The sequence below is a fragment of the Crotalus tigris genome, unplaced genomic scaffold (genome assembly GCF_016545835.1).
Source record: "Crotalus tigris isolate CLP2741 ecotype Arizona unplaced genomic scaffold, ASM1654583v1 scf7180000018549.3470463, whole genome shotgun sequence".
In the NCBI taxonomy this organism is placed as follows: Eukaryota; Metazoa; Chordata; class Lepidosauria; order Squamata; family Viperidae; genus Crotalus; species Crotalus tigris.
The window spans coordinates 2,634,551-2,646,935 of record NW_024097072.1 but is presented as its reverse complement, the minus strand read 5'-3'; the positions used below and the strand labels follow the sequence as shown (position 1 = coordinate 2,646,935).

The window sequence follows — 12,385 nt, the reverse complement described above, 5'->3', positions numbered from 1 at the left end:
ACCACTAGGGTTAGGTGCAAAAGGAAAGCAAATAAATATCATACACAAATGTATAAATTTCAGATACAATAATATGATAATTATTTAACAGTCAAGCCACAAGCCAGCCTGGGGAACCAGCTCTGTTTGAAGAGCCAGGTTATCTGTTCATCCCAGAGCCCAGGTGATAATCTGGCTTCCTAGAAAGAGACTCCCACTTTTAATCAAACCTTTGGACTGAACCATGACTTTTCTTCATGCAGAAAATCTCTGCCTTGAGAAAAATAGAAAAGAAGAAACTAAGGAATTGTTTCCTGGGGTTTTTTCCTGCACGTAGAAAGGAATCTTGTCAATAGAGATTTTGAGTACTGAGAATGGTCAAGGGGGATGAGAACGCTGAATGGAAAGGATCAAGAGCAATGGAGTAGGAAGTTGCAGATTAGATGGGGAACAGATTAGAGATGTTAAAACAAACTTTCAGTGTAGGACTTAAAACAGAAATTACTTTAAAAGATTTAAAACACCACCATAATAGTGAAAGCAAATTTAAAAGCATACGTACCCCACTCTGGCAGTCAATATATTAAGAATCCCATATCTACCTAAAAATTACCTCAGGTGATGTTTAATCAGATTTAAATCCAGATAAGTGTTTTAACTGCAATTTAAACAATGTACTAGCAAGGCACCCCAATCCATCTAAAACCCGCAAGATGATTTCTAGTTGCTGTGTTGTGATTCAGCTAGTTTTTCTCAACTACTAAAAATATTCCTAGAGTTCAAATCTTGAATGAATCTCAGCTCCATATGCAAATTGTCATGGGAATGTAGCCTGATTGTTTTCATCATTTATTAACACTTGAAAGCATGTTGATCTTAAGATCGATTTCCTCAGACCTCATCTTACCTTGTGCAATTGTGGGAACAGAAAATGACTTCATGTGACAGTGAATGTTTGCCCCTATTCTGTACATAGGGTTCAGTTTCTTGTATCAGTGGTATATTCTGCTACATGTAGGCATGTAGCAGAATATATTTCAAGATATTCCCTGAAAGTTTTTTGTTTTAGGTATTTTCTTCTATAGCATTTTTAAAATCTCTTGGACGCTGTGTGTGTGTGTGTGTGTAATCCTGCAGCATATGAATGGTATAGTTGATACACAGATAAAGATAGAGCTTGCCCAAAATTGTCACAAGGTTGCCAAGCCCTGTTTGCTTTAATTTAAGGTCTCATTTGACCACCCTGAAACTGTGTAATAATGCTGTTGTAGACTGCAATCTGTACTGAAATTCAAGCCTGCTGTTAGCTTCACTAGTGCTTTATTCTCGTGTTGCTGTTATTTTTTAACACTTTTTTTGTGCATAAAAGCACTATCCTCTCCCCAGAGTCTGCCTGCAGTGAAGACATGGTCTGTACAACTGCAATTATTTAGAAGAACAGATGGAGTGAGGAGCAGAAAGTCTGTTAATAGTAATAGAAATGCTACATGTTAACCTGGACAGCACACGATGACAGTCCCATGACTACACGTTCTGTTCTCACCAGCTGGGCACTAACACAAAAGTGAGAGATTCATAACCATAGCAAAACCAAGAACCCACCTAAGTTAGAAATCAAATTCCACACTTTCTGGTCTCAGTTTGTTCCCCCACCTCCCAAATAAAAGAACCACATGGTCATTTCAAAATATTTTCGTATTTAAGGTGAGGTGTTAAAAATTTCATCATGGTTGGCAGGACAGAAACTAGGCATGAATGTAGTGGAGAAAGCATGGGTTAGTAAGGGGAGTACAAGAAACATAGTGTTGAGCTGAATGACTGTGCTTCTGTAATATCAGTGATGGAGCTCTACTATCACACTCCTTTTTATGGAAAAATCCACATGGAATTGGAGGTAGCTCATATGAGCATGAGGAAAGTAGAAGCTTGAACTGATAGGAAAATGCCCCACTGTTAACTGTAGCCAGGGACTAGATTTCTACATTTAGGGACTTGCAGCACAATTCTTCTATCAATACATATTCTTACTAAAAATTAGGCTGTCTGATGATGAGTTATTGGAACAAAGCTCTGAAGGCAAATAGATCCTAGAGTAGTGGTGGTTGAGGCTTCAAGTTGAGTCAAACTGATAACATATAACTAATTAAACCAAGATCAGTTTTAGTAGAACACTTCATTTCTGATTGCAACAGAATTATTTTGATCATGTGATCATGGGGCTATGCAACAGTTGTAAGCATGAAAAATGATAAGTCCCTTTTTAAAATACCTTTGTAAGTTTGAACGTCACTAAGCGAGCTGTCGTAAGACAAGGATTACCTATATAGGGAAGGATAATTTGTTATTTTGTTAACACACCCAAAAAAGCAGACACCTCCTATACATGCTGCCAATAAAGGGATAGGAAAGAATTCCAGAATCCGTACTCTTCATGCTTATTTATTCTTACTAAAAGAACATTATGTTGGAAAGAAAGAAAGTAAATAAGCTGGAGACTCTGACCAATTATCTGTCCATGAGCAGAGTATGGCTACTGGAACTGTACATACACTTCCAGATTCAAATATACCATAGATTTTCATTAAGGTGTTAACAGTTTTGGCATTTCCTGGGATGGGATTTATCTTTTTCAATTTCATTTAATCATCTGCAATGACTTTCTTTTTTTCCTAGTTAGTTATTGGAAATTGAAAACAACTGAAAATTTTACTTTTGTATGATTTGTTTTGTTTAAATGTATTTTTAAACAATACAATCTTAATGGATGAAGGACGCCTTAATATAATTTAAGAAAACACTTAAAATGGATGCAAAGAAGGAAATAGAAAAGAAATAGACATACACACTAGCTTAAAACAAAGATAGTTCAAAAATAGTGTAAATTGTTTCAACCTTTATAATTCAAAAGGTGTAATATTAAGTATCCTGGTCATCTGTGCAATCTGTGTTTCTCACTTGAAGCGTGTATTTTATTTTAACCTCCTCCCGTGATGAATGGTGAAAATCACATACTTTGTGCACTGGCAAAAAGCCAATATTAAACCAAGCCAGAAATGGCAAATTCCTTAGAAAAGTAAATATTCATGTCTAAATGTTACTGTATTTTACCTCACATTTTATTTAACAGCATTAATATTAGGTGAATGAAATGTTTACCTGAAAGTTGTTCTGAGCCAATGGAATGAATTAAAGTGGGGAAGACATAAAACCCTGGTTTTGTAATTCTCCTTCTCTCTCATTACTCATTTAATTCTTATGGAGATCAGTCTTCTACTATGGGCCATCCATTGTAAATTAGTTCTAGACAGCATTAAAAGAATGAAAAATTGTTATAAATAAGGATTTCTGTAAATAACCTATTGTACAGGAAATGCTTTTAAAATAACTTTTTGTTGTTGTTGGGAGTTATCACTTCACTTCTTATATATTATATAAATGTCGACTAACAATTTATTCATGTCTGTGTTAACTGTATAGTGTAGAAACCATGTATAAACTTGTTAAGACTCTCTAAAAACTGTTTTATTCATTGGCAACTAAGATGAAATATTTGGTACAGCAGTTGCTATTAAACCTAGAATTTTTAGACAGTTGGATGTCATGTTTTTGCTTCTTACTGATTGTCTAAATTAGAGTTAGCATTTCCATCCCACATATATTTTAGCACTTGGTGAATAAGAATGAAATGCCTAATATCCACAAGCTTATTAATTAGGATTAGGCCCATTGAGTTAAGTAGCATTCTTTAAAGAGGGAAGAAACTTAGTTTGGATTAAAAAATAAATTTTTATCCACTTCTTTATTTCAAAACATTTGGCTAGCAATTTAATTAAAATTAAAATACAATCAGCATTTAAACACAATGTACGTCTAAAATGTATTCATTTGAAACATCAACAAAAAGTGAGAAACAAACTTAAAAAGCCAGAAAAAAATCCAAGTCCTCACTTTAGCCCTAAAAATGCAAACAGCTGAGATTGGGTGATTATCAGGCAGTATAGAAGTCTGTGAAATTGGATTGGCCATTGGAAATACCCACTTTTATATTGGTATTAACCTGACTTCAACCTGGGAAGAGTCATGTGAGTCTAGGTAGTCCTCTGATCCCAAGCAGTTTAGAATTTGAAGAACTCCACCAGACTTTGAATTATATCTGAAAGCAAATTGGTAACTAGTGCAGCTGGGAGTGAAATATATAACCTTGTATCGTGTAGAGACTGATAACAGTTTAAATTTTTTTAATGAAATTTTTTTGGCAACTTCATGTAAATGGTGAATATCATATGAAGAAAAATGGATCCTTAGGCGATGTCATAGGATCATGTCCATGATGTCAAAGATGTGTAGCAGCTCCAAGGGACTGGAGCTGATTATCAATATTCTGATTATACTTGGGTTCATTTTTTTCCTACCAGCCTGAGTGTCTCTAGACTACAAGGGACTAAATATCAGAAAGCAAATTTTGACAGCAAAAAACAGAGTGGTTATTAACCCCAGGAATGTCAGCGATGAATGTTATGTGAGTTGTTCCGGGTCACGGAATTTGGGACTTGATATCTGATGCTAACTAGACATTTCATCAGAGTTGGCTGATAAGATGCATCTCTTCCTGACGGATTGGATTATGTTAATACATCTTTCAAGGAATGAGCCTTTAAAATAATCCAAAAGTTATATCTAGAACAGAATCCATCTTGCATTATAACTATATATTTCTATCTGAAGAGTGAAGCTGAGGAAGCTTAAGGAGAGAGTTTGCAGAAGAAAAGTAGATCACAAAATAGAATGGCCAGTCATTCTGAGTCATACCCAGGTTCCTTGAGCAAATTAATCAAGCAAATGAATAGATGAAATTGCAGAATGATCTAAAGTTAAAGCACATATTTCAGGAGTCATAGGATACAAGAAGCAGAGAAGGACATAAACACCATCATGAATAGCCAGCTTGCTTCAGTCTGCCAGGCTGAGTGTCTCATCCCAGATGTTGTTTGATTAATCAGCCAGGACAATTCTCCTCCTGTCACCTCTGAGCCTTATTTGCTCATTATTCTAACCTTGCAATATGAGAATTTTTTTTCCCTTGGACTATTAAGTGGAGATTCTTAACTGTTCTCTGACTTCTGCTATTTCTGCTTCTGAAGACATGTTTATCTCTGACACTTCCTAGACAAATGACTATGATTACATCCTCCTTATCAAAAATCTCTTTACAAGCTATCCTGACAATAAGAGGTAAGTGAGGTCTCTTGAAGGTCTCGTATAACTTTGAAGTTGAAACAGCCTTAGTGGTTGCCAGTTGCATTCTGATTATCATGATTATTCATGATTCATTATTATCATGATGTTTTTTAAAGTTGAACATCTACTCTACATTCCACCCTATACTTTTATGTCACTAACAGAGCACATTTCATGGGACCCACTCTGAATAAGATTGACATGAAGAATTAATTCTGGTTTCTACTGGGACAAGCGTTATGGATCAAAATGTCACCAATGTTGAAGCAAGTTCACTTCTCATTACAATTCAAAGCACAGATCATCAAATCAGAATGACCAAAATCTCCTGTAGTTCCAAATACTAATTTTCTTTCTTATCTGTGAGATAGTTTGAATTTAGAAACTATATGTATCAACAGCAAGAAATATCTATATCTTTGGTTCTGTGAGAATTGTCTTTTTGTAAATTGCTACTCCTACAGAAAAAGAGCTGAAGGTCTGTTGTCATAGATGACTAATAATAATAATAATAATAATAATAGTAAAGTTGGAAGGGACCTTGGAGGTCATCTAGTCCAACCCCCTGCTCAGGCAGGAAACCCTACACCATTTCGGACAAATGGCTGTCCAGTCTCTTCTTAAAAACTTCCAGTGTTGGAGCATTTACTGCTTCTGGAGGCAAGCTGTTCCACTGATTAATTGTTCTCACTGTCAGGAAGTTTCTCCTTAGTTCTAGGTTGCTTCTCTCCTTGATTAGTTTCCACCCGTTGCTTCTTGTCCTGCCTTCAGGTGCTTTGGAAAATAGCTTAATTCCCTCTTCTTTATGGCAGCCCCTGAGATATTGGAATACTGCTATCATGTCCCCCCTTGTCTAGATGGATTATAGGTGTTTTGTTTAGAATGTTCCCTTTTTAATTTGCTAAATAACAAAATTTTTAAGACTGATTTTCAAATATATTTTACAGAATAAGAATTATGTTCTCATCATGGTTGATCCAGATGCTCCTAGCAGATCTAATCCAAAGTATCGCTTCTGGAGACATTGGGCTGTGACTGACATCAGTGTGAGTACCATGAATATTTGATATTTCTTTCTTGATATGTTTATTACATATTTTGTGAGATTTAATGGCTGTTTTCTACTTCTTATTTTAATCCTTCTCACATGAGTGATTCTTTTGGTTCAAAGTGTCAGGCTTTTCTTGTCAGACACAGCTTGATTAAATTATTACTGTAACTCAAAAGTGTTGACTTGAACACTGGGCGCTATCTAACAAAATAAAATTCAAAGGTGAAAAAAGTAAGGTTCTACATTTAGACAAGAAAAACCAAACATACAGGTATAGTATAGGGGTACCTTGCTCAATAGTAGTAACTGTGAGAGGGATCTCAGAGTCCTAGTGGACAATCATTTAAATGTGAGCCAGTCGTGTGCTGCAGCTGCCAAAAAAGCCAACACAGTGCTGGGCTGCATTAACAGAGGGATAGAATCAAGAGCATGTGAAGTGTTAATACCACTTTACAATGCCTTGGTAAAGCCACACTTGGAATCCTGCATCCAGTTTTGGTCACCACGATATAAAAAAGATGTTGAGACTCTAGAAAGAGTACAGAGAAGAGCAACAAAGATGATCAGGGGACTGGAGGCTAAAACATATAAGGAATGGTTGCTGGAATTGGGTATGTCTAGTGTAACGAAGAGAAGGACGAGCAGGGACATGATAGCAGTGTTCCAGTATCTCAGGGGCTGCCCCAAAGAAAGGCAGTCAAGCTATTCTCCAAAGCCCCTGAAGGCAGGACAAGAAGCAACGGGTGGAAACTAATCAAGGAGAGAAGCAAACTAGAACTAAGGAGAAACTTCCTGACAGTTAGAATAATTAACCAGTGGAACAACCTACCTCCAGAACCAGTGAATGCGCCAACATGGACGTTTTTAAGAAGAAACTGGATAGCCATTTGTCCGAAATGGTATAGGGTTTCCTGCCTGAGCAGGGGGTTGGACTAGATGACCTCCAAGGTCCATTCCAACTTTATCATTATTATTATTATTATTATAAAACATTTGATGCCTCTGAGCAGTTAGGATTCCTCCTGGTTTAAATGAAGTACCATGTGTTCTACCTTTGTACAATAGAATTCTGACTTTCATTTTCGGTCCTTGCTTGTAATGGCAGCTGAGTGTTTATATTCTACATATTCCTACTGTGCTTTAGCACTTGAAGAAACAGACTTTGAGGATTTCTGTGCTGCTGTCTTGATGCTTGGTGTATCTGAAAAAAAAAAGCCACTTTCAATTTCTCACAACTGTCATTGGAAAAGAGTAGTTTTGAGGACTATCATGTTAGCCCTGCCATATGGGAGAAATCAGTCATTGCTATGGGTAAAAGGAATAAGGGCAGAAACAAATGGATTATGTTAAATAAGGATGAGTCTGTCTTCCCCTCCTTCCCCTCCTGTTAGCTCAGGCCCTGGAAACGAATGGGTTTGCTAAGTGCCAGATCAGCCAGTGAGAAACCTTTGGCTATCTAGAACTATAACCTGGACAGAGACACTAAGGATGTATCATAGAAATTTAGCCTAAAGAACAGAGTGAGTAGATTTGTCCCATCTACATCGCTGGATGTTTTTAAGAAAAGATTGGATAACCATTGTCTGGGATGGAATAAGGATTCCTGCCTTGGGTGGTGGGTTGGATTACCAAGGTCCCTTTTAGCCCTATGATTCTATACCTGATAACTTCTTTGATAGTCAGAAGGTTAGGATTAATGTCTGATTGTGATCTGTTAAAGTTTACGGTCTTCAACCACCTGTTCTATTCAGCATTCTTCTACATATATTGTTGCAAATAATATACCAGGATGCTTTGGTTATCCTTATGCTTGGCAGCCTTGGCATCTGATGGCAGTGAAAATAGTGCTGGATTTTCTGCAGTTGGTCATGCTTGGAGAATGTTACATAGGGAACCGCTTAGGGCTTCGTAGTTGCTTAGGCATTGCTTTCCTGCATGGATGAAATTTTTAGCGTATTATTTGTAATTTACTTAAACAAGTAGCCTCTTGAACATCATATTATAATAGTTCTATTACAATATTCCTCAACAGTTCCTCCTCCTCCCTAAATATTGAGAAGAGATTGGTGGGTAGGTTGTACAATACTAGGGCACAAGGCCAGATAGTCTAATTATAGCAGTGATGAGATTGCTGCTGATTATGATGATTTTAAACTTCCTAATATGATAATATTGGATAATTTGTATCCATTTTTTAAATTTCTGGAAAAAAGAATTCTTTAGTGTGTACTGGTAGCCTAACTTAGGTGTTTTTGAATAGTATTGTTTTGGGGTAGTTTTAGAACAGAAATATTTCTGGTCACCTTATTAAACAGTCTACATTTTAAATAAAATAAGGTCATGTCTCAATGTCTATGGAGATTCTCAGTCACCCAGGTCATAGTTGTCCTGGATAGTTTTTCACGAGGCAACTGGACTTTCTTGGCTTTCTTTGAAGCCATTTCACTTCTCATCCAAGAAGCTTCTTCAGCTCTGACTGGATGGTGGGGAATGAAAGGATTTATACTCCTTGCAGACAGCTGGTCATTTGCATTCCTTTAGTGAATCATGGAGGCCACCTGGAGGATTGTCTGTGTCATCCGGGTGCAAATGGGTGTTCCTTCTTGGAACTGCTGAAAGGACTGTGTTGTAGACTGGAGATAGATTATGTTGTATCCCTCCCCCTCTGTTGAGAGAGGGTTGTTCAATTTTGACCTAGATGGCCTCTTTGGCCATACTTTCAAACCAGCAGACTTCTTCCAAAATGCGGAGTTTGCTGTCTTTGAAAGAGTATATATGTATATTTAATAGATGTATATTTAAGAAATGAGTTCTCTTCAAAAGACCTCTGCTGAAGAAGCAGTAATATCATAATAGGACCATCATGATCTTTTGCCCCTTGTGCTATCAAAAGAGAATTTGCAAGTTTTACAGTGCTTTAAACGCCTGTAAAATGTATTTGACCTGAGACAAGCGTGAAAGTAAAATGAATATGTAAGTTATGAGTAATGAATAATAGCCATACCATTCAATGGACCATGATCACCTTTGACTTCCAATGTTTCTTAATAGTCCAGAAATGAGCTAGCATAGTTCTTTGGTAGACTGGAGTACTTTGTCCTGTAGTTCAAAACATTTTCTTAAATGCCTGGAAATTAAGAAATTAAATAAAACAAGTACAGGATGGCTACTACCATTAAATCTATTACATTGTCTCTCATCTTCCTTTTCATGAATTACAAGTTTTAAATAAAACTACTTAGAATAATTTATTTCTCTTTGTGCTTCCATTTGACAATACTATATGTTTAAAAATTTAGGTGTTTCCAACTACGATTTGATATTAGTACTAAAGTCTAATTAAGATATCAATTAATAAAGCAACCTGCATTTAAAGAAGAACTATCTAGTTGTTTCCTATTATTCTCTAAAATTGCAGCCAAGTTTTCCCCCTTTCTTTTTTTTTTTTCATATACATACCTTAATTAAACTTTTTTTATTGTTAATGGCACTACAGTGCAAATTAAAATTAGATATTAATACTTTTCACAATTTTCATAATTGGCTGAAAAGAGTAAAGCATTCAGAATAATTGTAGCAGCTTGTGTACCATTTTACTCCTATACAAATTCTTTCACAGGAATCTTTACACATTTCTTAACAATAGGGTCTTGAAAGTCTCTCATTAATTTTAATATTTATTAATCAAGGAAAAAAGCTGGAAGTAGCATTCCTTCTTCTGTAGTCAGTTCCTTCTGGTATATTAACTGTTGCTAATTATTGTAATTAAAAATAACTTTAAGGAAGTTTTTTTTAAAAAAAAAAATCTCAAGTGGTATAATTTTCTTCTGAAAAAACCCTTATGTCCTAATGGCATGATATTGTATATTCTTATAACACAGTGGCAATTCTTGTTTCCTTTATAACTGGAAATTTATTATTGAAAAGTTGAAACTTTGCATTATGTCTATAGCAGATTCTCTTCAGATTGTATAGATCTTTTATTTTTAATCTATCTTTTTTTTAAAAAATAGGAAGTCAGGAAGATAAAGGGGATAGTATACAAGTAGTACTCAACTTACAACCATAATTCAGTCCAAAATTTCTGTTGCTAAGCAAGACAATTGTTAAGTGAGTTTTGCCCCATTTGATGATTTTTTTTTCTGGCCACTGTTGTTAAGTGAATCACTGCAGTTGTTAAGTTAGTAATACAGTTGTTAAGGGAATCTGGTTTCCCATTGACTTTATTTGTCTCAGTTGTTGCTTTTTTCACTGCAAATTGCCTTGGAAATATTTGGAAATTGTTCTAAACTCATGGACATAGTCAACCTTTATTTTAGATTAGTAAAAATATGTAATATTGCAATCTTTCAAACAATAAGAATATGTTATTCTACACCTTAAATTCTTAAAAGTTTTAAATCAGGATGTCTTGAATATGGTTTGCTGATTCTGCCTAGGAGATGAGTGAGTTGATAATTTTCAGGGTCTGTGCAAGAGCTTTTTTTCTCTTTTAAAAGGAACAATAATTGACAAAGACCAGTGTTTTGAGATTACTAGAGAAGAATCGGTGGCAGGAAAAAGGACTGCTAAAATTGATGCCCAGAAATCAATATTAGTTGTTTTTTTTTAAAGTGCAATGGAGTTATAATTGCATCCCACTGCTTTGTATGCTTTAGCCTGTACCACTAATTTCTTAACTTCTGTTGTAGAAATCAGAGGCCAGGCTGGGAGAGTGAGGTATGCAAGCTCAACGGATGAGATGCATTTGTATCTAATTCTGAAGTGAAGAAAATGTGTAAATACATACCCAGTTCACTATAGAAGTAGGGCAAGTTAGCCAGAGATGATCACTTTTAACCTATTTTAATATCTAATCTAATCTGCTGATTTGGTCTGATGGCTTTGTGTGTACACATAACAAAGAAATGCATAATGAATAACTGATTGCAATAGAAATCACTTTAATAAAACCATTCAGAAAAGGTAACTGGCCTTTCTGATCTCAAATAAAGGCTGTTTCTCTTCCTATCAGAATTCTACTCTGTTCAGATACTTCTTGTTCCATTTGCAAATGGAAAGAGGAACCCAAAGAGACTGTATTTGCTCAGATACAAAGGTACAGGGTCATTTTGTGGAGCATATTGCATATTATTTTGTAAGACCGTGTTACAAATTAGGTATTATTTTCCAACACCCTTCAGGGTGAATTCTGTCTTATTCTAAAGTTTTGGCAGAACTTTGATCCATTACTGTATGATGAAAATTTCAGTATCCTATTCTGAAACAAAAATGGTTAGAAAATTCATCGTTCAACTTTGTTGATAATAGTGTTATTTTAAATTTCAGAAGGTACATGGCTTAACTACAATTCAAAACACGCCACACACTAAAAATGCTTCTCTAAAGTGGAATAATATCTGTTGATGACTGTTTTTAAGGCCCTTTAAGTTTTCATGGTAATTTGCAGTTTAAAATTATTTAAGAGATAAGAACCAAATTAGCTCCTAAAGCTAGGAGGTCAATATGTCCCATTATCCATACAATGTTTAAATATAATCAGCCTTTACTCCAATGCAGCATAATTGTTCATTTGAAGTAGCTTTTTTCTTTCATTCAATGAATCATTAAAATATTTAAAGGATAATGCAGTGAATTAGAAATAAATTTATCATATTATCCCGGATACATTGAGGAGTATCAAGTAACTAGGTGGAGGCTGAACTAGTTTACAAAGCAATCCAATAAACATTCTTTTAAATACTTTAAAACAGGGAAGGAATAAATTACACCACATTTTGTTTGCTGCTTTTTTAATCATAGGCAACAATAGAGAGAAGCAAAATGAATGCTCTTTGAAATTTTCCTGTTCTAAGATTTATTTTTTCTAGACAATTATTTGGAATAAAAAGCCTGAGCTGTCTAACTAATCAGAAAAAGATGTTGGGATCATAGTGGATAATTTAATGGCTGGTGACTCAGTGTGTGGTAGCTGTGAAAGAAACCAATTCTGTATTAATGATCGCTAGAAAGGGCTTAAAAATAGGACTATAAACATTTTAATAGCCTTACACAAATCTATGGCATGTCTGCATTTGGAATTCCATTCTGGTTGCCACACTTGAAAAAGAACATAAT

At 35.3% G+C, this 12,385-nt stretch overlaps 1 protein-coding gene across 2 annotated transcripts in view; it reads left to right on the top strand.

The window, feature by feature from the left end:
* Positions 1-12,385, top strand: part of PEBP4 (phosphatidylethanolamine binding protein 4) — a 160,424-nt gene that overhangs the window by 46,857 nt on the left and 101,182 nt on the right. For both annotated transcript variants that reach the window (XM_039354297.1, XM_039354296.1), the window contains exon 4: positions 6,165-6,263. In XM_039354297.1, the coding sequence (XP_039210231.1) occupies positions 6,165-6,263 (99 nt within the window). The remainder of the gene's footprint in view (positions 1-6,164; positions 6,264-12,385) is intronic.